The sequence below is a fragment of the Dermacentor variabilis genome, chromosome 1 (assembly GCF_050947875.1).
Source record: "Dermacentor variabilis isolate Ectoservices chromosome 1, ASM5094787v1, whole genome shotgun sequence".
NCBI classification, from domain to species: domain Eukaryota; kingdom Metazoa; phylum Arthropoda; class Arachnida; order Ixodida; family Ixodidae; genus Dermacentor; species Dermacentor variabilis.
Window position 1 is genome coordinate 99,934,598 of NC_134568.1, and position 26,705 is coordinate 99,961,302.

At 44.4% G+C, this 26,705-nt stretch overlaps 2 protein-coding genes and 1 non-coding gene across 7 annotated transcripts in view; 2 read left to right on the forward strand and 1 right to left on the reverse strand.

Annotated features, from left to right (window-relative positions):
• Positions 1–710: 710 nt before the first annotated feature.
• On the reverse strand, positions 711–19,058 carry LOC142581712 (nudC domain-containing protein 2-like). Of its 4 annotated transcripts, XM_075691228.1 has the most exons (3): positions 18,671–18,816; positions 14,255–14,484; positions 711–3,078 (listed from the first exon to the last, which is right to left on the reverse strand). In XM_075691228.1, the coding sequence occupies exon 3, from the start codon at positions 3,047–3,049 to the stop codon at positions 2,486–2,488; it is 564 nt and encodes a 187-aa protein (XP_075547343.1). In that variant the 5' UTR covers positions 3,050–3,078; positions 14,255–14,484; positions 18,671–18,816; the 3' UTR covers positions 711–2,485. The 4 variants fall into 4 exon arrangements, with proteins under 4 accessions (XP_075547343.1, XP_075547344.1, XP_075547341.1 ...); XM_075691229.1 differs by lacking the exons at positions 14,255–14,484; positions 18,671–18,816 and adding an exon at positions 18,993–19,058; XM_075691226.1 differs by lacking the exon at positions 14,255–14,484 and having other exon boundaries at positions 18,671–18,823.
• Positions 4,321–4,393, forward strand: TRNAS-UGA (transfer RNA serine (anticodon UGA)). The gene has a single exon. It is a non-coding gene; the product is annotated as a tRNA-Ser (tRNA).
• A 19-nt stretch (positions 19,059–19,077) lies between the features above and the next one.
• Tsp26A (Tetraspanin 26A) overlaps positions 19,078–26,705 on the forward strand; it is a 44,786-nt gene continuing 37,158 nt past the window's right edge. Inside the window, exon 1 of one of the 2 annotated variants that reach the window (XM_075691225.1) lies at positions 19,078–19,254. In XM_075691225.1, the coding sequence (XP_075547340.1) occupies positions 19,126–19,254 (129 nt within the window). In that variant the 5' untranslated portion in view covers positions 19,078–19,125. The remainder of the gene's footprint in view (positions 19,255–26,705) is intronic. The other variant, XM_075691224.1, reaches the window with a different exon arrangement.

Sequence of the window (26,705 nt, forward strand, 5' to 3'; positions counted from 1 at the left end):
ACACACCTCCAGTGCAAGACAAGTATGTTACAATGCGGTAACATTCATGTTTCTGCAACCGAAAGACATTGCGCTGTCTATGACCACACGAGAACAACTCTCCTGCACCCAACCGGATGCCGTTGCCGCTGTACTATTATTAGCCTTTGCTGCATTCTTCCTTACCCCTTGCCTTCTTTTATGCAGCCTCGCAAAGCTTCCACAAAGCCCAGCTTGTTGGAAGAAACTCCATTTCATTTCTTCCCCAACACACACACATGCAAATGCATGAGTACTGACATGTGTAGCAGATGACCCGCATTCTCAGGTGAAAGTGCATCATTGGTTTGAAGAAACATTTGCATTTAATGCATTTGAGTATTTCTTTTTACAGGTACACAATTTACTTCAAAATAAGCTTGATGGAGTGGCATGCTTCAAGTATTCTTGATGATGCTATGTGAGAAGCCAATCAGATTGCTTGACCGAGTGAAATCACTCACCCGTTCTATGTAGAATGGGCAGAGCCGACTGAAAATACAGGCAGCGGTGTCGCTGCAATCTGTAGCGACGCAGACGTTTAAAAATGAATAAATTACACAATTCATTCAGCGCACTGAAAGTTGGTCCTCCTTGATTAGAGGGACCTACCCTATCGACACTGTGATATTGTACAGAACTATCAAAATTGTTTCAGGGTTCCTTTTGAGCTCATCAAGAAAAAAACAACATTCAAAGTGTGACAGACATTTATTCTTTCATACCATGATGCAAATAACATACACTCCAGGGCAACATGGAGGAAGTAAAACTCATCCCCTGCAACTGCTCAAAGCAGCTCCTGCAATTCCTTTTTGCCTGTTGGGCATGCAACAGACTGAGGTAGCACTGAGCAGTACTGAAAAGAGTAGCACAAACACCGGCACACATGTTCTCACATTTTAAAAAATCACACCAAGTCATTTTGCACATTTACAAGCTTACAGACAACTTAACAGTGTAGGCATTTTCAAAGAAACTAAATACTTGTACAAGACAGTGGGTTTAGAAACCATTTAATGCTTTACGCTTTCAGATAAGACCTTCCCAGGCCTCAAGTAATATATGTGTTGAGTCCACACATTGCTATAAGGCACCATCCACATTAACATAGAGATGCATAAAGCTTTTGTTTTTACTTTGGCAATTGTCAGCTATTTTTTAGTCACTGGGTCAGATACTGCCAGCCATCATTAAAATGCACTCAGGCCTATTTTGACAGTCTTCATAAAACAGTGCTAAAGACGAATACGAAAAGAACAGATACAACACAACAGGCACTGACGGGCGGGCGTGTTCTTTTCATCTTCAGTGCTGTTTTATGAACACTGTCAAGATGAACCAACTCGCCCAAATCAAGGTATGTGGCCTACTTCTTTCAATAAAACATGTGCCTTTACTTACACCTTCGAAATTTGCCCACTAGCACGGAGCAAGAAACATTTAGGAGTGGAAACTCCGCTGTTTGCGGCGACCAGAAAAAGTCACATGCCCACGGAGCCGTTATCGTGCTGGCGGCGCCTGGCGGCCTGGAAAGAAATTACCGCCGTTGAGAGCGCGCCGAAGCCGCCTGCCCGGGCGCTGCATTTTTTTTTTTCGCTGCGGCTTCTACGACGCGCCACATGGCGCCGCCACTGTATACAGTCCCGTCGGCGCATACAACAATTGTGACCTTATCCGGTCGCCTGCGCTCGCTCGCGCTGACGGGAGCTTCATCTCCTAAATGTCTTACTCCGTGCCCACTAGCTTTTCTAACTGCTAGCGTTTGGGAAGTCACTGATGCTTCAATGCTAACTAAGGCTTCCAATCTTGTTTTGGCTACATACCAACTTCACAGATCTAGCAAGCAAATGATTCCATGACATCTACCATTGACTAAACAAAAGAAGAAGTCACAACAATAACAAAAACATAAAGTGCTTCACCTTGATACATTTACCTTCTTTTGTGTCGAAAGTCACACCATCCTTGGTATGAATGCCCCAATCATATTTCCATGCTGGTATACAAAAGAATGTGAGTCTTGTGTGAAATTTTAAATGCGAGAAATATCCAGTACACTGTGTAGCTTGTCTGGTTGAATAATGTGAGGCTAATGCAGTCCAGCCACTTTTTGACAGCATAGAAGCCGGAGTGATGCGTGGAAGCTTGATGCAGCAAAAGCTTCAGTTAGTCTAAAAAAGACACGGTCACTACATCACTGTCAATGTTTTATATGCAGTTTGAGCTGCTGCATATAACTTCTTACAAGTCATGTTCTTTGTGTTTTAATCTGACATACATATTTAGAATCCTTGCAGTGATTCTATCTAGGCCTAAAACTCAAGGCAAAAGAATTGCTCACACACCCGTCCACACAGAATTTTACAGGGCAAATTACAAACACATGCCTCATAGAAAAACAAACAATAAATGTTGAAGGAACAAATGCTGGTGAAGGAAGACAAAGGCAAGCGTAAAAACTTTGTTACAAAGAAAAGCTTCCAGCTTTAGAATCAAGCCTGGCAGTAGATTCATCCTTGGCCTGTTCCAGATGAAGTCCCATTGCTTGACTTTCTAAAGTGCCGCCATGAAGGCCTGGAATGCGGTCATATGCTTTATCTAGTTTGGCTCCACTGAAGTCAAAGCCTGGGTTCTCTATTTGAAACTTCTCCAGGTCCAGTTTCTTCATCATCTCATGCATGATTTGTGGATCTGGTGCATACTGTCCATCAAGCAATGATTCCCACACCTTTTCTGAATTAGCAGGTTCTGTCTTAACAAGCAAAATCAACACCCGCTGCCGCTCTTCAATGGTCCATGTTGATTCATCAGCAACAACAGTGCGATGAAGATTCCCACAAAAGAGCTCTTTACTATGCACTGCGCAAGAAATGTGTCTGGGAGTGATCTGGATTCGAACGTCCTTGCCTCGAGTGCCTTTGGGAACTTCAATCTCGACAAACACTTCGCCGACTGTCTGCCACCAGCGACCCCAGGGTGTTGGGCAACTCACGGCACCACTCCGCTCATCAAAATGGGACAGTGGCATTTTAGTGTGCTCTCATGGACGAGTCAGACCTGTGGCAAATGACGAAAAAAGAGGGCTCATAAATATTCAGAGAATCCAGGTTGTGAAGAATAGGAGTGCCGACAGCAAACAGCATCACTAATGCCACACACAAGAGGCTGATGCCAAAGTTAGAAGACAGTACACTGCCTGCCAGCTATTACTCTACTATAAGTCAATAAATCTCTTTATAATTGGTGGAGATGGTGGGTATACTACTCAGCGCCTCTACCAAATATAAAGAGATTATGATAAGACTGTAAAGAAATAAATCTATTTATAGGATCATTAGTAGTTAAAGGGCCCCACACCAAGTTCAGACATTGTTAACAGACAAGCATGGTGTGCAGATCATGCTGACAATCATGTCTCCAAAGCATTAAACTGATATATGCTGTGAAGACAGCTGTAAATTTTAACAGAAACCCTGAGCACCCATCTCGGAGGAGCCGTTCTCATCACTAGCAGAGACAATAGAGAGTTTTAGTGTGTCCAATACTTGCGTAAAGGTAAGCAGACTAGCCATCGTTTTACTGTATGAGTGGAGGCTTGAACGTGAACGGCCTGCATGGTGCACCCACCTGGTGTCACAGAGCTCAATCAGACAAACACAGAGCTAATATTGCAGTAACCAAGTGTACTCTACTTCACTGCTGGTGTAAATTTTTGACAGCGGTGTAATTGTATTGCTGCCAAAAATTTACACCAGCAGCAGAGTAAAATACACTTGGCTACTGCAATATTAGCTGTGCTTGCCTGGTTGAGCTCCACATCACCAGGAGGCTGTATCGTGCAGGCTGTTCACATTTGCACCTCCACACAAGCAGTAAAACGGCTAACCTGCTTGCCTTTATGCAAATATCGAACACGCCAAAACTCTTTATTGTCTCTGCTGGTGATGAGAGCGGCTCCTTCAACATGGGTGCTCAGGGTTTCTGTTAGAATTTACAGCTGCTTGTGTAATGCGAAGACATGGGATCGCTCCCCACCTGCGGCACATTGTTTTTCCATCCACTTTCAATTCCATTATTTACTATTTCTTTATTTCAATTAGTAAGTACAAGTAATTTTCCCTGTGTTGTCCTTGGTGTCTTTGTTTGTTGGCTTCTTATGACTATATATATATATATATATATATATATATATATATATATATATATATATATATATGTTTGTGAGTGGTGGCGCTGGCTAACACTCCCAGGGTTCTACTAGAACACATAAATACCCAAGAAAGTGGATGGGGAAATGGCGCCGCGGTAGCTCAATTGGTAGAGCATCGCACGTGAAATGCGAAGTTTGTGGGATCGTTCCCCACCTGCGGCAAGTTGTTTTTTCATCCACTTTCATTTCCATTAATTTATTGTTTCTTTATTTCATTTATTAAGCACAAGTAATTTTCCCTATGTTGTCCTTGGTGTCAGTGTTGGCTTCTTATGATATGACTAATAAAAATCGGGCCCTTCAGTTAATCCCCTTTCTTCTCGTTCATTACATAACGAGGGTCTCGAATCCGGCAACACTGATGCCTTCAGGTAGCATGTGTGGGTTTATTGACCAGTTGCCTTCACCCAAAAAGATCACGTTCTAGTGACGCCTGCAGCAAGAAGGACGTTCCACGTCCACCACCAAGGTTTGTGAGTGGTGGTGCTGGCCAACACTCCCAGGGTACTACTAGAACACATAAATGCCCAAGAAAGTGGATGGGGAAACAGCGCTGCGGTGGCTCAATTGGTAGAGCATCGCACATGAAATGCGAAGGTTATGGGTTTGGTTCCCACCGGCGGCAAGTTGCTTTTTAATCAACTTTAATTGCCATTAATTTATCGTTTCTTTATTTCATTCATTAAGCACAAGTAATTTCCCCTATGTTGTCCTTGGTGTCAGTGTTTGTTGGCTTCTTATGATATATATATATATAAATATTTCATAACAGTAGCAATTGAAGAAACTTTGTGTGACCTCGAAGAATTGTTCACTGAAGTGACGGCCTTACACAAGTATCTACAAGACCTCATAGGAGGAGACAGCTCAGTTTCACAGCCTGAGTCCTCTTGCACCACCAAGAATCTGGCGTCTCTCGGGGGTGTAATCTTCCTTTGTGTAATTGTCGTATCCTTCGCTACCACTAATACTGCTTCGCCTTTCCGGAGAAACTGCAGGCTCTCTCTCTCCCTTTTTTTTTTTTTGTGAGTCCACGTATAAGAGCTACTGCGCATGACTGCTGTTGATTTTGATTTCAACTGAATCCGGCTAAGCCTCATTTCGGTTACTGAGGGAATTACAGAGGGTGTCCCACTATCACGCAACAAGACTTAAAAAAAAAACAGAGCAATAGCGTTACTCGAAGAAAACCTAGTGCATGCTGTTTCCAGTACAGTGGAGTAGCCGCCAGTAATTATTTCATTACTGAGATTTAATTATGTAACTACAATTATCTAACTCGACAAGTAGTGTGCTGATTATCATAGTGTCAATGAGGCATTTGTAGGCACGCCCAATGACATCTAACTGCGGTGCTTTCAGCGACGTACTAATTGTGTACCATTTTTTCAGACTGGTAATGAAACCCTACGAAGTATGAAAAATACCACATGACTGCGCTCCCATCCGCATCATGAAGCAACGCCCTCAAATAAGCTGATTGAAAGCAAGTGCTTTGCCTGTCATAAAGCCAAAGAGATAGCGCATCACCTTGATAATGGTATGGAAGGAGCACCAAAAGCAGCTTTTGTGGCTTACAGCTATTCATGCCTCTCATTTCTATGTCACACTTAATATCAGTCTTTCAAGGCCAACTGATCACATCGATAAGAAAAGCCTCTTGATAACGTGGCCGAAGTGCTGCTTTTACCATGCACGAAACGCAAAAAGCAATGCAATAGGATAGAATGTTTCAAAATCCCAGCTCTGCTTGCACCGTATCATCTATATGGCTATATTTTGTGCCAGAAACTTGCTTCGGACCACAGCCAAATTAAAGTGACGGTTTTAATTTCATGAGAGTGTATACCTGCTGCAAAAACAGGTTCGTGGCAAAAAAATAAAACCGAAACAAACAGACCGGAAAGCGACCCACGCGTAGAGAAAAGGCAAAACCGATGTGTTCAAGAAACTAAATGTTTGACTTCTAAATGGCACGAATTAGCAATCGAGATGTCTGCACGAAAAAAAAAAAGAAAAATGTAAGATTTAAGTGTGCCCTTATCATATATGAAATCGTAAATGACATTGAACACCAGCTGCTGCCTAGAGGACCTGTTCAATTAAGTAGGTCTCCCTCTGTAGTTACTCAGTACTGAGTCCGCTTTATCACATTTTCAGTGGCTTTCTTCATGACTGACGCTGGAATTCTATGGCAGACATCCGTTATCCTTCACTTGAGCCCATCTGACGTCATCGTCTCGATCATATAAACACAATCTTTCACATAACCCCAAAGAAAGAAAGCTAGTGGAGAGAGGTCAGGTGACCTAGCCGGCCAATTTAAAGGCCTGTGCCTTCCAATCAATTGTGCATTAAAAGTTGCATCCAGCCAGGTTTGTGTTCGGCTGCTGTATGCTGGCGCCACATCTTGCTGATACCACAGAAGTGTAAGACATAACAGCGGGACTTTGCTGAGAAACTCATGCACCACTCCTTCAAGGATTTCGTCCATGTAATGCTGTCCAGTCAATTTGTGATTGAAGAAGATTGACCGATTATAGCACCGGCATAAATTCTGCACCACACATTGAACGAACACAGGAAGTAGTGCCGATTGCGTTTTGCCCAGTGTAGATTCGAGTCCCTCCAATAGTGTGCACTATGCAAATTTACCTGGTCGTTTCTGCAAAGATTGGCATCATCCGTGCACATGATGTTGCTCAAAAAGTCCGGTGACTCATCGGCTTTTGTGCGGAACCAATTCGAGAAATCTAAACGATTCTCCAGGTCCCTATCTCCCAAGCACTGGTGCAGGTTAAGGTGGTATAGGTGAAAGGCCGAGTCATCTAGAATTCTCCAAACTGATGACTTGGAAATAGGTACCTGGGCGTCCACGTCCCCCCCCGCTAGCATGAGGGTTTGAGGCCATAAATGCTAGAACATTCGTGTGTAGGCTAGGACTCAAAGATGGAGTCCTCCACTGCTGTTTCTTGAAGCTGCCGGTTTGGCTCAGGTTTTCATAATTTCTGAAGACAGTCAATGCGTTTGGTCTACTGCCACACTTCCATGACTGATATGTATTTGTGGCCTTCCTCTTGTTGCCATTTGCAGCTCCCAAGGCAAGGATCATGTTTTCCTTCTGCTCGTTAGAGAAAGACATGGCGAGTGGGATGAAACAAAATGCACCTCTAAAATTTAACACACCTCTAAAATTTAACACACCTCTAAATAAACACACCTCTAAAAGGTCTTGTGGAAAAAAAAAAAAGAAAACATCCGTGCACTTTATCTATGCTAAGAGAACAGCTATCATAGCTTGTTTCCAACTAACACTAAACAAGACGTGTTACTTCAGCCGAGGTGCGGCAGGTAGGGAACTAGCTCTATCACAATGTTTTTTTCTTTATTTCATTTATTTAATTCTGGCTAACTCAGAGGGAGCCCGTTTGGGGGTGCTGCTTTATGATGCGGTTGGGAGCGCAGACACGTGGTATTTTTTATATTTCGCAAGGTTTATTTATGTCAGAAAAAATGAGTACTTAGATGTACCTTGGCTGTGCCTACAAGTGCCTCATTGACACTTTGGCAATTATGACAGTACGTCTCGAGTTAGATAATTAATTACAATTACCCAACTAAATCTCAGTAATGACAAAAATTACTGCCGGCTACTCCACTGTACAGGTAACAATATGCACTAGGTTTTCTTTGAATGATGCAATTGCTCGTTTCTTTAAATATTAGTGCGTAAGAGTTAATTGGGACATCCTGTTTATATTTATGAGCTCTGCATGCAAGTGACGATGTTTCCATCCCTTAGAAATGTTGTAAATTATTAGAATGCTTTTTCTTTATGAATTGTTAGCATTGCTTCCTGGAAAGAGAAGCAATACTGAGACACATATCATTCATGTGCATTTCACACGCGGTTGATAAAAGCTGCTCTGCCAAAGGGGTCACTGAAGTCTGCTGGTGTTTTTGGTTTTTTTCAAGGTCAAGAAAGCATGCAAAGCAATTTGAAGCGAGGTGAACATACAGCAACATATTCATTCTCTAGGCATAAGCTATCCATACCTTTAAAAATAATTGTTAATTATGAATGAATGAATGAATGAATGAATGAATGAATATTTGATGTTTAATGGCGCAAGGGCCAGATGTGGCCAAAGAGCGCCATGCTAGTGTTAATGAGTTAGCAGTGGACTGATGGGTTCTGTGAACTTAATTTGACGTAGCTGTAATGGGCCTAAAAGAGTTTATGTAAATTCCATAAAATCTACACGTAGTAAAATTATGGGAATGACTACTGATGTGTACTATGAACATTAGAATGCATAGAGAAAGTATGATGCAATATATAAAATATGTGAGGTGCTAAAATTGTCTAGAGCACTACTGCCTCATCACAGCCCTTGAAAGCCAAGGGCCTAGAGGCATGTACTATACTATATATCTGACATGTTGAACCCCCTAACAAGTATCTTCACTGCAGAAGCCTATGCAGTACTGTGTGCAGTAAAACATATAAACAAACTTGACAGAGCAATCATATTCACAGACTCGTTAAGTCTTTTGTAGGCATCCTCTGGAAAGAGGATGCGCTACGAAATTAATGGGTTTGTGACATGGAGCACAACCTCTTTCAAAAAGGAGAGCACTTCTTTGGTCTTAAAAAGCAGTTTGTCACCAAGAAACATAGCGGGATGCAGGGGAATACAATGGTGGTATGCAAAAGGGAAATGTTTCCTCCTGTGTCTTTCGGCTTCCCGGCACTCTAGGAAGACATAGAGGATGGTCATCCTGTCGCCACATCTACCACAGGTTGGAGGCTCGTTACCGGTCAGGAGAACGTTATGAGTGCCAAATGTGTATCTGATTCTTAGTCTACTGTTCTTCGTGTTTTCATAGTTGGGTGCCAGAGACCTAACTTCGGCATAATTAGGTGAAGCTTATTACTCGTTTCTGCGTCCCACTAGCGTTGCCAGTGGCTTCGTAGTTTGTTTCTCAGGAAAGGCTTCATGTCTATGGCAGGGACAGCAGCAGAACGAATACCTTGCGATGCTATTGATTTGGTGATCTCGTCGGCAATCACATTTCCCTCAATTCCTCTATGGCCAGGAACCCAGCATACTACTACATATCTATGTGATAAATAGATGTTGCATACGAGTGAGTAGAGTTCATTGAAAACGGGATTCGTATGCTTTTGTGAAGAAATGAGTGCTTTTACAAGACTTAACGAGTCTGTGAATATGATTGCTCTGTCAAGTTTGTTTATATGTTTTACTGCACACAGTACTGCATAGGCTTCTGCAGTGAAGATACTTGTTAGGGGGTTCAATATGTCAGATTGAGAAAAAGAGGGACCAACAGCAGCGTAGGATACGCCAGCATGTGATTTTGAAGCGTCTGTGTAAAATTTGGAGCAGGAATACTTCAATTGAAGCTCACATAAATGCATGGCAATTTCAAGCTCAGGAGCGTGCTTTGTGACCTCTACAAAGGATACGTCACATTCTATCACCTGCCAATCCCAGAGCGGTAATAGCTTAGCTGCAGGCATTAGGCGATGTTAGAGAAATGGGACGCCCATTTCTTCACTAAGTTCTCTTACACGCAGTGAGAAAGGCAATCTCATAGAGGGTCTGTTATGAAAAAGTTTCACAAGTCACGTCGTTAACGGTTGTGAAACACAGATGTTCCTTATTAGAGCGCACTTTCAGAAAATAAGTAAAGCTGATGTATGTTCTCTGAAAACGGAGCGACCACTCATCTGGCTTGACATATAGGCTTTCAACAAGGCTTGTCCTAAATGCACCAGTGGCCAGGCGGATTCCCAGATGGTGAATGGGGTCTAACATCTTTAGCGCGCTCGGGGCAGCAGAGTGATATACTACGGCACCATAGTCTATTCGTGATCGAACTAGGCTCCTGTAAAGATTCAACAGGCACTTCCTGTTGCTACCCCATGTTGTATAGGGTAGGATTTTAAGTAAGTTCATTGTTTTTAGACATTTTGTTTTTAGACATTTTATGTGTGAAATGAAAGTAAGCTTCGAGTCAAGTATAACACTTATAAATTTGTGCTCTTTGTTAAAAGGAGTTTGTTGTCCGCCCAGTTCTAGAAAAGGATCTGGGACCAGGCCTCTCTTTCTTGTGAAGAGAACACAAGAACTTTTGTGGGGGTTGATTTTAAATCCATTTTAGTCTACCCACATGGACACCTTGTTTAGGGCCTGCTGTACCTGTCTCTCACACACTGTGAGGTTGCAAGATTTGAAACCTAATCGTATATTGTCTACGTAGACGGAATAAAAAATAGCTGGTGGTAATGATGCACGAAGTGTGTTCATCTTTACGACAAAGAGCGTGCAGCTGAGTACGCCACCCTGGGGCACCCCAGTTTCCTGTATGAATGTACGCGACAGTGCATGGCCTATTTTCACTCTAAATGTATGCTTCTCTAGGTAGCTCTCTATAATATTTACCATATTGCTGCGGATTCCCAGTGCCAAAAGGTCGCGCAGCATTCCGTACCACCAGGTTGTGTCGTACGCTTTTTCCATATCCAGAAATACAGATAAGAAAAATTGTCTGTGCGCGAAGGCATCGCGAATGCTCGCTTCGATGCGCACGAGATGGTCGGTTGTAGATCGCCCTTCCATAAAACCACATCGAAATGGGTCAAGCATTTTGCTGGACTCTAGGAGATGTACGAGACAGCGATTGATCATTTTTTCAAAAAGCTTACAGAGGCAGCTTGTAAGCGCTATAGGACGGTAGCTAGTCAGCAATGAAGTGTCTTTACCATGCTTCAAAACAGGGATCACAATAGCCTCCTTCCACTTTGATGGGAGATGACCAGCAGCCCAGATAGTATTGAGAAGTGTGAGTAGCGTGATTTGTGTGTCGGAGTGCCGGTGCTTAAGCATATCACACATGATTCTATCGGGGCCCAGTGAAGAGCTCAGACATACTGATAAGGAAGCTTTAAGTTGAGCAATGGTAAAAGGACGGTTATAAGGTTCGTTTGGGATGCATTTCCGATTCAGTGGCTTAAGTTCTTCTATTGCTTTATGTTTCAAAAAGGTCTGCGAATAGTGAGTGGAGCTAGACACCCGCTCGAAGTGTTCACCAAGAGCATCAGCCTGGTCTTCCAACTTGTTTCCGTCTATATCAACAAGGGGCAATGGATGAATTTGTTGTCCTTTAATTCTCCTTAGCCCATTCCATAGTTTTGCCTCCTGTGTGTATGAGTTAATTCCAGACAGGAACCTCTCCCAGCTTGTCTTCTTAGCTTGTCGTCACGTTTGCCTTCTCTGTGATTTAATATATTTAAATGCAATAAAATTTTCTGCAGTTGGGGATTGGCGAAGTATGGCCCAAGCTTTATTCTGTTTTTTCCGTGCCTCCTTGCACTCATCATTCCACCATGGAACTCGTCTTTTGGATGAGCTACCGCTTGATTGTGGAATGAAGCTATTCACTGCTTCGATGATAAAAGCCGTGAAATACGCTACCGCGTCGTCAATACTAAAATCAGTGATAAAATTTTGCGATAGGTAGGTCGATTCCTTAAAATGGTGCCAGTCGGCAGAAGCCAGCTTCCACCGAGGAGCATGTGGACGGCATCCATATGGTACAATTAAGTTTAAAAGTACTGGAAAATGGTCACTTCCATAAGGATTTTTAATAACGCTCCATTCTAAGTAAGTTACAAGTGCTGCCGAGCCAAGAGATAAGTCTATAGAAGAATGTGAATTACGATACATATTATAATAAGTCGGTTCGTTTTTATTGAAAAGACAGGTACCCGTGTTTACAAAAAAGTTTTCTACTAATCGACCTCTCGCGTCGCATTGTGAGTCTCCCCACATCGTGTGGTGAGCATTAAAATCTCCCACAAGTATGTAAGGTTCGGGAAGCTGGATAATAAGGTTGCAGAAGTCTGTTTTTTTGAGATGATGGTTCGGGGGTATATAAATAGAACAGACAAGGATTAATTTATTAAAAAGAATGGCCTGAACCGACAATGCCTCAAGGGTCGTCTGAAGGGCGACGTGTCGGCAAGCTACAGACTTGTCCGCTATTATTTCTACTCCGCCAGAGGCGTTAGCCTCATCGCGGTACTTTCGGATGATGAAGTAATTGCTAAGGAAGTTTGTGTTTGTAGGTTTTCTATGTGTTTCCTGAACACATAGCAACTTGGGATTGTGTTTGTGTAGTAGTTCTCTAATGTCGTTGAGGTTATTTAGAAGTCCTCGTACATTCCACTGTAGTATTTTTGTATCCATTATGCTTCTTGTGTTTAGTGCTGTGTGTTTAAGAGACGAGGATTAACTCATGGGCTCTTTGCAGCGCCATAACGAGAGTTTTGTCTTTTTTGGAGCAATCGAGAGAGCCTTGCAGCTCCTTAAGCACTGGTGGCGCCGTTTTGCTGGTGGTTGTGTCCATCGCCTCTTGCGAGGCACTGGACATGCGCTCTTCCGAGCGCTTTGTTTGACGTGAAGGCCTTAGCACGTTGGATGAGGCCTTTGAGGCCACCTGCCCGGAGGTAATTAATTAATTAAATTATGGGGTTTTACGTGCCAAAACCACTTTCTGATTATGAGGCACGCCGTAGTGGGGGACTCCGGAAATTTGGACCACCTGGGGTTCTTTAACGTGCACCTAAATCTAAGTACCACGGGTGTTTTCGCATTTCGCCCCCATCGAAATGCGGCCGCCGTGGCCGGGATTCGATCCCGCGACCTCGTGCTCAGCAGCCTAACACCATAGCCACTGCCCGGAGGTAGACGGCCCCTTCTGCTGGGTTGACAGAGCAGCGCCAGCTGCAACTGCCGCGGGGGCAGATGGTGTAACTGCCGACTCACTGCTTGTGGGTCGGACAGCCGCTGGAAGCCGTTGTGTCGCTGCCCCCTGACGCGTCACATCGGCAAAGGTGTTCTTTGGCAGGAAGGATACCCGGGTGTGTGCATGCCTCCTTGAAACTTATGTTTTCTTTTACTTTAATTGTAACAGTTTCCTTTTCTTTGCTCCAAGATGGGCACGACCGCGAGTATGCCGCGTGCTCCCGATCACAGTTTACACAGTGGAGCGAGTTTTCACAAGATTCTGAGGTGTGCTCATGAGCACTGCATTTCGCACAAGTTTGGCGGCCTCGGCAGCTCTGTGAGCTGTGACCGAAACGCTGGCATTTGAAGTATCGCAGGGGATTAGGGACATAAGGCCGAACAAAAAGCTTGATATACCCGACCTCGATGGACTCGGGCAGAACACTTGTGCCAAAAGTAAGTATTAGGTGTTTGTTCTGTATTTCCTTATTGTCACGCCTCATCTTAATTCGTTTGACGTTGATGACGTTCTGCTCACTGAAGCCCTCCAGAAGCTCAGCTTCAGTCAGCTGCAAAAGATCATCGGAGACTACGCCACGGGTGGTATTCATAGTGCGATGTGGAGTTACTGTTACTTGGGTGTCCCCAAATGATACTAGGTTGGGTAGCTTTTCATATTGTTTCTGGTTGCGGAGCTCCAAGAGATCACCGCTTGCCATCCTGGATGCTTTATAACCTGTACCAAAAACTTGGGTGAGAGACTTGGACACGAGGAATGGTGAGATTGTTCGCATGGGTTTGTCTGGTTATTCAGAGTGGACTACATGGAAACGAGGGAAAGTTTCTTTTTGGTGGGCAAAAAACTTGAAGACATCATCGGTGTGCCCCCTTTTCAGGGAGTGATCAGGTAGTGGGGGGAAGGAGGTAGCCATAAAAGAGTGTAATTTCGGCAGTAACGCCAGCCACCCACTGTGGAGTCCTACAAGGGGACGCTGCAGGACCTGTGAAACACAGCCTGCAAACGCTAGCTGTACATTACCACTATAACCAAATATGAAATAACCTAGGTTGGCTATATACACAAGGTTAACCCTTGCTGCCTGGAAAAATTGGATGTAAAGGGAAGTCAGGAGAAGACAGGAAAGATGGAAAGTGAGAGAAAGACGAAGGTTGAAGGGAGAGAGAGAGAGACAGAAAAGGCAACTACCGATGGGTCAGTCCGGGGGTGCCGTCTACGTGAAGCCGAGGCCAAAGGGGTGTGTTGCTGCCGCCGAGGGGCCGTAGAGGTCCAAACACCCGGCATTGGCTCAACCCCCAGGATCCCCTTTTCCCTGGACACGGCTAAGCCGCGCATGGCTACACACGGGAGGGTCCAACCCTCGTGTGCTTGGGTACGTGGTGTCGCAACACATCAAACGCCTGCTCACGCAGACGCCCCTGCAGGGTAATTATTAATTAGCTACCTTCTTCTCATTCAAATATATAATAAACTTTCTCCTGTGTATATATTTAAATATATTGTATATGTACATGGTGTTTACAGTGTAAATTTAAAACAATGTTGAAGCGAGAAAATACGGATGAGGCAGCTGCCACTGGTGCTTTTAATGCGCTTGTCCTCCTATCGTCAGGATTTGCAGAAATGAAGCAAAATTATGAATTTAATGCTGTGCACATCCGCACAAAATATGATGCAAAAAGGTATTCGCCACAATAAAATTTTAGGTGAAAAGGTCTAGGCAAGCCAAAAGAAACCTCAAATGATGCGGGAGACAAAACTCTGGTAATGATAGGTGTGTGTGGGGGGTGGGGGGTGAAGAGGAGGTAGCCTTTGGCATCGGCCTGGAAAACTCCGAAGTGGGCTCGAGCCCCAGAGACTGCTCCCCCCCCCCCCCGGAGTCGGTGCCTATGTCTGCAAGTGTAATCATTTGGGAACGCTGGCAATGCATGATTTGGTGTAAGTAGCACTGCAAGTGCCCTTGTCTCTCCTCTCTTCTTGTTTTATTTTGCATACACTAAAGCACATACTCAGAAAAGCAGGAGGGAAGGCATGTCAGCATACATCAGATGCAAGCTCAAGAAGACTATCAGAGTTCATGACAGTTCTGTCAAGCAAGTTATTGACAATGTTTACTTCTCTGCCACATTCTACACATATTTAATTTTCTCTCTTTTGGATTTGCCTTTACGATTCTTTAACTAAGGTGTTGCATTGCTTCAAAAGAGCTTCAAACAGGATAGAAGTTGCTTCCTTGGCCTACATAAAAAGAACTGAATTGTCCTAGAAAATAACTACCAAACAAAAGACAGAAATATGGCTTGTGAATCATGCAATGGGTGAAAATTTGTAAACTGTTGATAGGGAGGAATATGAAAATAGTGAAAATGTAGAAATGTCAGCCCGAAGCAAAAAATCCACATAAAAATCCATGTCTGTTACTTTGCTCAGAGGAAAGGAAATAAGAGCAGACAAAAAGAGGGGTACAAGATGACGAAGACAGGCAGAAGGACGTGAGTACATACAAATTCATATCTGGAGGGCCTGTGCGCAGCCACAAGTCTAAAATGTTCCGAAATTAAAGGAGTAAATGGAAGGCTTGTTTTGGTGACAGAAAGTCTGGCCAAAAGCCCGGTAGGGCGTCTTCAGCCAACACACTTCTAATTAGTGTCAATAAAGAGGTTAATGTCTGCTATTCACAAACGTACTGGGGGCAAACAACATGTGCCGTCACGCAGTCTGCGCGTTTAATATGGTAGACATATTGTTACGGAAGGATGAGAGAAGAGAGAGGAAGAAGATCGGAGATGCTGGCTGCTGTGCGAGTTGATCTTCACACGTCGACGTTGCGGCAGTATTGGGAAGTCTGGTGAATGGTTGCAAGACGCGCCGGCTTTTGGCCTGCTCGAATTGTCGGCGCTCTTTAATGATAGCGTCAGCTGTAGAGCAGCTCTTGCGCATGAGCAGATTAAAGCCATCATCAGCAATGCTCTTAAGCACGTGCCCAACCTTCTCAGCTTCTGTCATGTCGTGATCGGCTTTACGACAAAGTGCCAGCACGTCCTGGATGTACGAGACATAGGACTCCATGGGGGATTGGGCAAGGGAGGCCAGTTCCTGCTTTGTGGCAATTTTACAGCAGGCTGGTTTGCCAAACAACTCTGTCAATTTCTCTTTGCACTGGTCCCAGCTGGTTAGCTCCTCTTCGTCGTTTTCGTACAACACCTTTGCCGGGCCTCTTAGGTAGAACAACAGGTTAGCTAGCATAAGCGTAGGGTCCCATCTGTTGATTCCACTCATGCGTTCGTACATGGCCACCCACTCTTCAACGTTGGCGCCATTGGTCCCGCAGAAAGTTCCCGGATCCTTGGGTTGCACAATGACAACCGAAGGTCACAGCGACGTAGCTGGTGACAGTGACGTTGGAGGTGGCAACGACGTTGATCTCGCATGCTCACCATCATTCATGGTGCGGACGGTGATGTGACGTCCGCTGCGGAGCCTCGTTTCCAGCCGTGGTACCCCATACCTCTCACCAATATGTTACGGGGATGTTGCGAGTATATAAAAACTATATTTACAATATACATACAGGATGAGTCAGAACAGCTAAGATGGCTGACCACCAACAACATGCAGCAGCCAGCGTCTCCGATCTTTTTCTTCCTCTCTCTTCTCTCATCCTTCCGTAACAATATTATCACGTAAAAGTGACGCCTAATCCTACCACTAGCAGGAGGCCCTCATAGCTACGTTGGATTCCATGTAGCATTAAAAATTTCATATAAAGATTAGGCTAATACAGTGGTGATTTTCCCATTGTGCCTAGCGTTTTTCTGTTGCATTCCAAATTGCAATAAAGAGAAAGACAGGAACAAATTTGAGGAATGGCAGAGGTGCCCGAGATTGCAGTCTTGAGAAGGGAGGTATTATTATTGCGCCGGAAATAGAAGGCATGGAACCCCAACAGTTACCTGTAAGGATTTGGGTGTGAGCTAGTTGGCGTGGGTCATTCATTTTAAGCAGTGCCAAAAAACACACGGGCAAGGAAGAGCACAGGACCAGCACTGGTCGCGTGCTCTTCCTTGTCCGTGTGTTTTTTGACACTGTTTAAAATGAGTGACCTGTAGTTTTATTCTAATAACTTTAAAAGAAGATTTCGTGCTTGCCACTATACTTTGTTTTCACTCAAATTTTGGAACATGATCATAATTTTTTGGTCCGCACATCTCTGCCCGCCCTGTTTGCCAGGAGAAAAAACTACCTCTCAATGTGCACTCTGTCATGAGGGGCGAGTTGCTGCAGAGGGGTGCACACATTTCCCTGCCTGTTGGCAACTACAGATAGGGACAAATTAAGCAAACATTAATGCCAAATGTTTTCCTAACCGATGAAGAACTAAAAAATGTAATCCTGCTGGGAAATTCGGGTGAAAACAGAGCAGATGTAAGTTTAATATATTCTCACGAATTTGCTAGAATATAGATGCAGGTTACTAAATTGAAACACAACTAGCTCAGCAAAAACTGCACCTTCACCTAGACTGCTTAATGCAGATAACATGAGTTATTTGTAGAAGCTAGTGATCCTGCTCCAATGTGTTGAGTGAAAGTTATTAATTCTACGCACATCTCCTTGTTAGAAACCCTAAAGCCAGTATTAATGGCCAAAGGGACGGTAAAGAGAAGGAACGGTAATTTCGAGGCTGTCACAAGAGCATCTACAAGTGCTGCAAGTGGACTCCGTTATGCCTTATTCTTGGAATATCATTGCCTCTAAAGAGCCTTCCTGAAAGTGCCACGTCGTTCAGAGATGCAGGTATCAGGTCAATTGAATGGTGCGTGGACTATGACAACTGACTTCAGGTTCAGAAAAGGGCCAAGGCGCACGAAGCACATCCTCTGGGTATCTGTGACAGCGAACCATGACATGGTAGCTTTTGATGCTTGCGCTTTAGGTATACCTGTTGCACGCCGTACACAGTTTTATAGTTTTCTACAGAAAAGTGGTTAGCTCGCCTTGCACGCAACAAGCTAAACCGAAGATACAGCACTAAAGTTCGCCCGCTCTACACCGTCAGCATAGTGGACTCCTCATGCACGCACATTTACCACTGGCTAAATAAAATACGATGCCTTAATTACGCCCCGAACTCACCGAAAGTAGAGCAATAACACTTTCTAAAATCTCAATAGACCAAAACATCCATTCTTAACACAGGGAGAAAAAAAAAAGCGAAATATTCCAGCGCGTGATGTGCTGCCGACCATAATATACCGACCATATAAACGATGGTGAGGTTGCAATATTGATATTAAGCCACGTGTTAAATTTAAATAAGGTAACAACTAATTAAGCACTATTAATTATGCGCGCGCCTTGATGCGGAAGAATGGTGCCTAGACATAAGCGTTGCCAAAAAGAAATAGAAAAGAAGAACGGCTCATTAATATTCTCAAATTACACAAAAACACCGCTATTTAACTGACGTTTTCTTTTTTTAAATGAACGAATGTGTACCTAGTTTATCTCAGTACCATTAGTCACTTGTTTTTGTTGGCTGGCTATTATTAGCACTGACGAAAAATCCAGTTTAGATAGGCACATGACATGCCAGTTACTTACCAATAAGTTATTTCAGCCTACCACCTCTATACTTTAACTTATTGAAACAAAATTACTGCCGCTGCTCGATCAAGCTCTAAAAGTGCGACTTCGCCACAGTACACAACCAAACACAACCTAGCGTTCATGGCAAAATAATGCCCCCAGCAAAATAAACGCCTCATGGTAGCCATACTCAGTTATGCGTTAAGGACTACACATCTTGCCATAATAGACAAGGAGTAAAAATATTGGCAGATACAAATAAACAATTGAAGCTGTACTTTATTTAATTATAAAATAAACACAACGCACTCATTTTATAATAGCTTGAGAAACTTACAGTGCCTAATTGTATGCCGATGGAAGCAAATAAACCAAACAAACCCAGGCAGTTGCTGCGTTCGAGGTAGGAAAGGGAATAAGAGGGCGAGAAGGCACAGGAATGGAAAGAAGGAACGAACTTAGTTGACAAGATGGCTCCGTATGGTGAGGAAGTTGAACGCTATGGGAATAGAATGCCCGTGCGAAAACATAGGCGCGACAAAAGTGAAATTAGTTGTTGCCTCAAGTATCTCATCTTCGGCTTCAATGTGATTTTTTGGGTGAGTGTAACTGACAACCTGTCTTTGCTGTATTCCCTCCTAAAGCGAACTTTGCCGTCTCATAACCTCTTTGCTGGACGGGCCCTTCTTTCTGCTGGTCTGTAAGACGCTTGATTGAATACTTCTTCCTGGAGATCGTTAATGCTGCGCCTTGGAGTCAGCAAGCTGTGCACGCCTTATGGTAGGCCTAGGACTGTGCAACGCTCGCTCTTTAGACTGGTGTCTCGCTTGCATGATAATAAAACTTATCAGGCCTAGATGACAGATGTGACTGTTAAAATTAACCGAAACAAAAACCGCTTGCCCAATTTGCGCAATTTTCGTGAGTACCTCTGTAGTCATGTGTGCGCTACCACCCTTTCTTCATCTGTTGGAGCTCGTCATCCGGTAACCGCGCCTTCGACGAATGCGTGAAGTAAAAGTTGCGAACTGTTCTGCTCCGGAAATGCGCATCGGCGTCGTTTCTCTTTAAAACAAGTCTGGTCATAGGTCTGGTGCACCATGGATATGGATTGTGTGAGCAGTACACACAGCAATAAAATTATTACATTGCCTGCATTTGCTCCTGCCAAAGGGAATCTTGTTCTTAGTGAGGAAACGCAGGAACTGTACTACTTTATATAGGTGCCTAGACAGTTTATAGCTCGTGAATTTTGCGCGCCAAGCAAATTAGCATATGTTTCTGTGTTCATTCTGATTATAGAAACTAGAGTATGAAACTAGTGTATAGTGTATATAACAAGTGTATGTAGTGTATAGAAACTAGTGTATGTAATCTCTGGCCTGCAATAATGCGACAACTTGTCATTAGGGTTGTCAGTCTGTTAGTTGTTAGTCTGCGCCTGTGTCGTGTGGTTCTTTCTCTGTCTTGTTCTTTTTTGCGCAGTTTTTCTTTGTTCTATTCCCGTGGTGGAAGAACAACCCTTATGACAAGCTCATGCACTCTCTCCTTCTGCCAAGAAAATTTGTAGACGCTCTATGATTATTAATAAATGGGATTTCGCTCAAAATTACTGTTACGGTAATAAAGGCTTGTTGGAAGTAATGCTCTAATGTAGTAAAATAAAGTTACAAAGCACAAAGGTCTTCTAAAATCTGTTGCATAATAATTTCTTGTTCTTCTTGTCAGGTACCGATAAACAAATATTCTCCTAGCTGCTTTCTTGAGCACAGTGGGCTGCACATTGCAGTTTAAAGAAATTGATTCACTGCCACACCTTGCTACAGAACTAGGGTGGTTGCTTGGGCTAGTTAGTAATTCATGATCAAAAATAACGTACAGCGCGAAGGACAAGGGCAGCGACAGACGACATGCACAGCGCTGTGTATGTCGTCTGTCGCTGTCCTTGTCCTTCGCGCTGTACGTTATTTTTGATCTTGCTACAGAGGTGACTGGCATAACTTTTATATTAATGTGTATGTAGATAAGTTATTGTTTGTAATGTGTAATGAACATGCTTAAAAAATGAGTGCAGCACACAGGGTTTAACGATTGAAATGCGATACTTGGAGCGCACGGCTTCCAGCACTTTTTGCGGTTGGGTGCTGGGGACACTGAGCCTAGGCACTGTGGCATTCGATGAAAGCTAGAGCCTTTAGGACGCTTTGTGACCGCATTTGGCTCCCCGGAGATCACCCAGCACTCTCCAGTGGCGCAAAATGCTCCAGCCGCCATGCGTTCCCAGTATCGCGTGTGAATTACTGAGCACTGTACATGTCTGTGTTGTAATAAGTTACTATTAACAGTGCTAGCATAATGTCTCATACTGGGATGAAAAGTGAACATGAGATCAAACCATAAGGTTCAGTTCTCATTTGACATTGTGTGCTATGTTCTACAGGGTCTTAGTGTTGGTGCTAGAGTACATTTAGTGCCAGAATATGCCATAGTTGCACATTGCAATTTCAAGTAATTAGATATTAAAATTGTACTATTTGTTTCTTCCTGTTTGCATTTTAAATCAACGTGATTGACTTCACATGTTTATTCGCTGTTATGGTGGTGTATAGGGAGCAAATTAGGCCGTCACACACATCACAGGCTTGTGATGACCAGGGCACATGGCATTAAACGTAACATTTTAATTGCTGAAATGCATTGATGCCATCACATTCATACAGATACCCTGCATGTGATTGCATGTATGTAACTCAGGATGCCCATCACAGCTTCCACTGCAGCATTGGAGATAAGCTGGTCAGATAACGCAGCATTTCAATGTGCTATTGTATTCATATCAGGATGTAGCTTGATTGCAGGCCACATCACAGGCCAAGTCTCTGTCATTCCTGTAATGGATGATGGAAGTGTTATGACAAGCCTGTAGACACGGGTGGCACGTAGCGTAGTGTTGAGACAAGATATACCAATGCATTTTGGGCTCTTGCTTCAGAGACCTGGAATCAAGCTTGGAGAGAGAGAAGGGAAATAAAATAAAGGCAGTAAAGTTAACCAGAAAGAGTCCACTTTGCTATCCTGCAACGGGGAAAAGAGATTTAAAGAGATAGCAAGAAAGAAATGTGAGTGTCAAAACGAAAATTGGCGCATAAAATTGAGGCTGCACACGTCACTATCACAGCCAATCTCACAGCCCCATAGTCTGAAAGAAGTGAACTAATGTTCTGGCTGACTTAGAGCTCACTATGATTGTGACCACTGACCTAGTATATTGTTATGAGCCACCTGTCCTGTGGACAACGAAGATGTTGCATAGCATACTAGAAATAGGACGAGCTGTGCCCTGGCTCATCATCTTTGTTGTGGTGCCACTCGCTGCCACTGTGTAAGTAGTGTACCTAAACCCTTTTTGACATCTCCCCTTAACGCCTTTGGAGGATGTGTGGGGTATATCCGAAGGACACAACATAGCTTTGCAGTGGGCATCTTTTGGGTCATACGACCATGTCAACTGAGCAGCCAGAGGGCTCAGCCTCGGCTCCCACGATATTAGTTGTCCTGGCCCAACTCCGAGACCCTGGTACCATTTCCGGTGCTGACTCCATGAATGTCGGAAGATTAGTTAACTGAATATGAGCGAGATAGCAAAACAACCGGTAGGACCCAACCATAATGTTGGTCAATGTTATCTCCTACTTCAAGGGAATGGCCCGTGTTTGGTTCCAAATACACAAGGAGGAACTGACAAGTTGGGATACCTGCAATTAAAAACTACAGGAGCTGTTGGGGAAGCCAGCTGGGCATCAGTGAGCTGCTAAGAAACTTCCGTGCTGTACCCAAACATCAACTGAACCATATGTCATGTACATTCAGAATGTGTTAGCTCTGTGTCGGCGGGTTGACAACAAAATGCCTGAAGCTGACAGTCAGCCACATACCTAAAGGCATTCCCAATGACGCCTTTAATTTACTGATATTAAAGGACTGCTTGACCATGGATGACATTACAATAGAGTTCATAAAAAAGGGCTCCCTAACCCCGCCGTTGCCTCAACGTGTGAGGACGTCCAGCCGCCTGGTACCGAAAGCTTGCTGCGTGTTGTGCAGTGTGAGATTGAAGCAGTGTCTCTATCTGTTCCTCAGGCCCATTCTTATGACGAGTCCCGCCCAGCAGTATCATTGATCCAAGCCGTCGTGCATGAAGAGTTCACGAATGGAGGAATTCATCCCTTCTGTGGTGTGAGTTGCCTTGTGGTCAGCAACTTTTTCGACCTCCTTGTCAACAATTGACCTAACCTGGAAACCACGATTCAAACCAGTGACTCATGCGTGGCAACAGGCCAGTAAACTTCACCTGCAATGGGATAGTCCACATTTCCCGCCATTGTCGCTATCGCCGGCCGGCTATCACCTCGTCCCACGTACACTTACTGCCCGGAAGACAGTCAGCCCTCTTCGTTACATGCTCGCGATGACCCACCTTACCCTGATGTTCCTCCCTCAACTCTATGCTGTGACCGCTCACCATCCCTGCAGAACCCGCATTCTCGCTCTCTGCTGCCCCGTTGCATGCCGTCACTGGACCCTGGTCGTCCAATTTGGGAAAACTGACCAGTGCAGTTCCCAGAGGTGATGCTGCATTGGCCATCCGACCCAGAAATCCTCTGTTGACCCTGGTACCCGACAAAACCTTCAAAACGTACAAGTGGACGGCACACCTGTTTTGGCGCTCATTGACATGGGGGCACAACTATCTGTCATGAGCACTCGCCTTTCTGATCTGCGCAAGGTTCTTGCACCTGCCACACCGCCTGTCATTTGCATTGCTTATGCCGGTACATCTTCCATCGATGGCATTTGCACTGTATGGGATTTGCACCTATGAGCTTCGCTGGCCACCAGACCTCAGTTCTATTTGCCATTCTACAATAGTGCCCCCATGACATCATCCTTGGCCATCACTTCCTGAGCACCCATTCTGCCCTCATTGACTGCTCACCTGGCCTTCTACAGTTGGAACTTCCTTCTGTACCTGACCTCAAAACTGAGTTGTCACCGCATTTGTGTCGTTGAGTTCGTTTGCCTGCGACCAGCTACCGTGTCATGTCACTTTGACCTTGGAGCCCCCTGTTTGTGATCGTGACTATGTGGTCTCTCCATGCTCTTTTGATGTGGTGTGTTGCACTCCCTCACTCTGTTATGACTGTTGCAGAGAACTGGGCATGTTTACCTATTCTCAACTTTGGATGCACTCCACAATTTCTTCCCGAAGGCATCACGTTGGGCAGCATATCACCTTTAGACGCACGCGACTGTCTGGTACAGACTATCAGTGCTCCACAGTCGTCACCTGCAAGTCCGGACATGAGTATTATGCTTGACGACTTTCTTGACGGTACGATTGCCCCTGACCTGTCTCCTTCTCAGTCCAAAGCTTGTTAGCATATTACCGCAATGTTTTTGATTTTTCTTTGCCCCATCTTTGCCAGAGATCATTTGTAACCCATCGCATCGATACTGGAGATGCTAGACACATTCATAGGTGCCCATACCAAATGTCTGCATCCAAACGCTGTCTCATTCAAACAGAAGTTGGGAAAATGCTAAGGACATCATTGTACCATCTGCGAGTCTTTCGGCATCCCCTGTGATGCTTGTCAGAAAAAGACATCTGGCGATTCTGTATCTACTATCAGCACCTGAACGAGATTACAAAAAAAGGATGTCTATCCCTTTCCACGAATAGACAATGCACTCGACTCTGCATGATGCAAGGTACTTTTCTTCCATACATCTTCGGTCCGGCTATTGACAAATTGCCATTGACGAGCAAGATGGCGGAAAGACAACCTTCGTTACGCCCGATGGGCTCTACCAGTTTAAAGTTATGCTCTTTGTTCTGTGTAATTCCCAAGTGACATTTGCACGAATGGACTCCCTCCTTCATGGGTTCATGTGGTCTACTTGCTAATGTTACCTTGACGGCGATGTTAATTTTTCGCCTCCATTCCCCAGTCATCTACAACTATTGGCTATTTTGCAGCTATTTCGCAACACCCAGCTTCAAATAAACTCCTACAAATGCCGTTTCGTGCGCCGAGACATCACCGTACTTGGCCATCTTCTTGATGCGGCCAGCATCCTACCTGACCCTGCCCAAGTACGCGCTACTGCCAACTTTCCAATGCCCTGTTCTTCACAAGACGTCTGCTCGTTTTTCTGGCCTTTGTTCTTATGTTTGTTGCTTTGTGAAAGACTGCAGAGACAGCACGGCCTCTTACATGCCTGCTAAAAAAAAATGTTCTCTTTACCTGGGGTCCTGCCCAAGCATCTGCCTTTTCGTAGCTCATCGCTCTGCTCACCACGCTGCCTCTGCTGGCTAACTTTGATCTGCTCCCACGGAAGTCTATACAGATGTCAGTGGCCATGGCATCGGCGCCGTTCTGGCTCAATGTCGACGTGGTCAGGACTGTGTCATTGCGTATGCCAGTCGCCTTCTTTCCACCACTGAGCAGAATTATTCAATTACAGAGAGTGCCTCGCTCTTGTTTTGGCCATGGCAAAATTTCACCCTTATGTGTATGGTAGGCCGTTTACCGTTGTTACTGACCATCACGCTCTCTGCTGGCTGTCTTTGCTCAAAGATCTGAGTCTCCTTGGACGCTGGGCATTATGGATCAAGAGTACTCATATACAGTCATCTACAACTCTGGCTGTTTGCATCGGTATGCCAACTGCCTTTCCCAGTACCCCGTTGACCAACCAGAACCTGCGCCAATAGACTACGGTCTTTGTGTGCTTGCTGTCTTTGAACTCAACATTGCTGCTGAGCAATGCCGTGACCTGGTCCTACACAAGATTATTGACTGTCTCGTTTCCCAGGCTCCTGATGCCTCTCTCCGCCTCTTTGTGCTTCTTGATCATGACACTTTACATCGTTGCAGTTTGCTTTGTGATGGTCCTGACCTCTTACTTGCGATTTCAGCACACCTCTGCTCAGCTGTTCTGGCCCAGCTTCATTATGTGGAAACAGTGGAGCACGTCAGCATTTCGTATGCTGACGTATGCTGACAATTGCGCATGCTGCCGGTTCTACTGGCCAGGCATATCCCGCTCGGTGCGTCATTACGTGGCCTTTTATGACCTTTGTCAGTGCCGGAAGAAGCTGCTACTCCCGTCTGCTGGCCATCTTCGGCCTCTCGACATTCCATATGAGCTGTTTCATCGCATTGGCCTCGACTTACTTGGCCCCTTTCTTCTGTCTGTCTCGGGAAGCAAATGGGCTGCCGTCGCTACAGACTATGCAATGCAATTTGCGATCACCCGTGCTCTTCCGACCAGCTGCACGACCGAAATTGTGGACTTCTTACTCTGTGACATCATTATCCAGCATGGGGCACCTCAGCAACTCCTAACCGACCAGGGCAGACAGTTTTTTATGGAGGTGATTGAGGACATTCTAAGGTCCTGCTAGACGCAACACAACCTGACCAAGGCCTACCATCCACAGATGAATAGCTTGACACAGTGACTGTACAATTATCGACGTGTTGGCAATGTATGTGTCCGCTGACCACCAGGATTGGGACACTGCATTGCCTTTTGTGCCATTTGTGCCATAAATGATTTCACATTCACAGCTCAAAAGAAGTGCTTAGGTGTCCTCAGACTTGTGTTTTGTTGTGTCTTTTCTGTTAATTAATTTTGTAATTAATTTACTTATTCATTCATTTATTTATTATTTCTTTGTACAGGCACTGCCATGCTGCTATACAGTGCCCGTATGGCATGGCAGCGCTTATTTGGGAAAATTGCTGAACACCATTCCGATTACTGGTAGGCACCCTGTTTGCAAGAAAAATGGCACTTGTTATTTTTATTATTGATAAAACTGATAGCTGTAGGCCCGTGTTGCAACTTATATTGAGTGCGATAGTACTTGTAATTGTCCCAAATTGTACAGTCCGAAACAAGAAAAAAACGCTCTATTTTACCCTCGTTTCAAAATAAAGTTTTCTACGAAGCAATATTCTTTACCAAACAGTTTTTCGCG

Excerpts from the sequence above, each read along its gene's own strand:
- LOC142581712 (XM_075691229.1), bottom strand. The coding sequence starts at position 3,049 with ATGCCACTGTCCCATTTTGATGAGCGGAGTGGTGCCGTGAGTTGCCCA.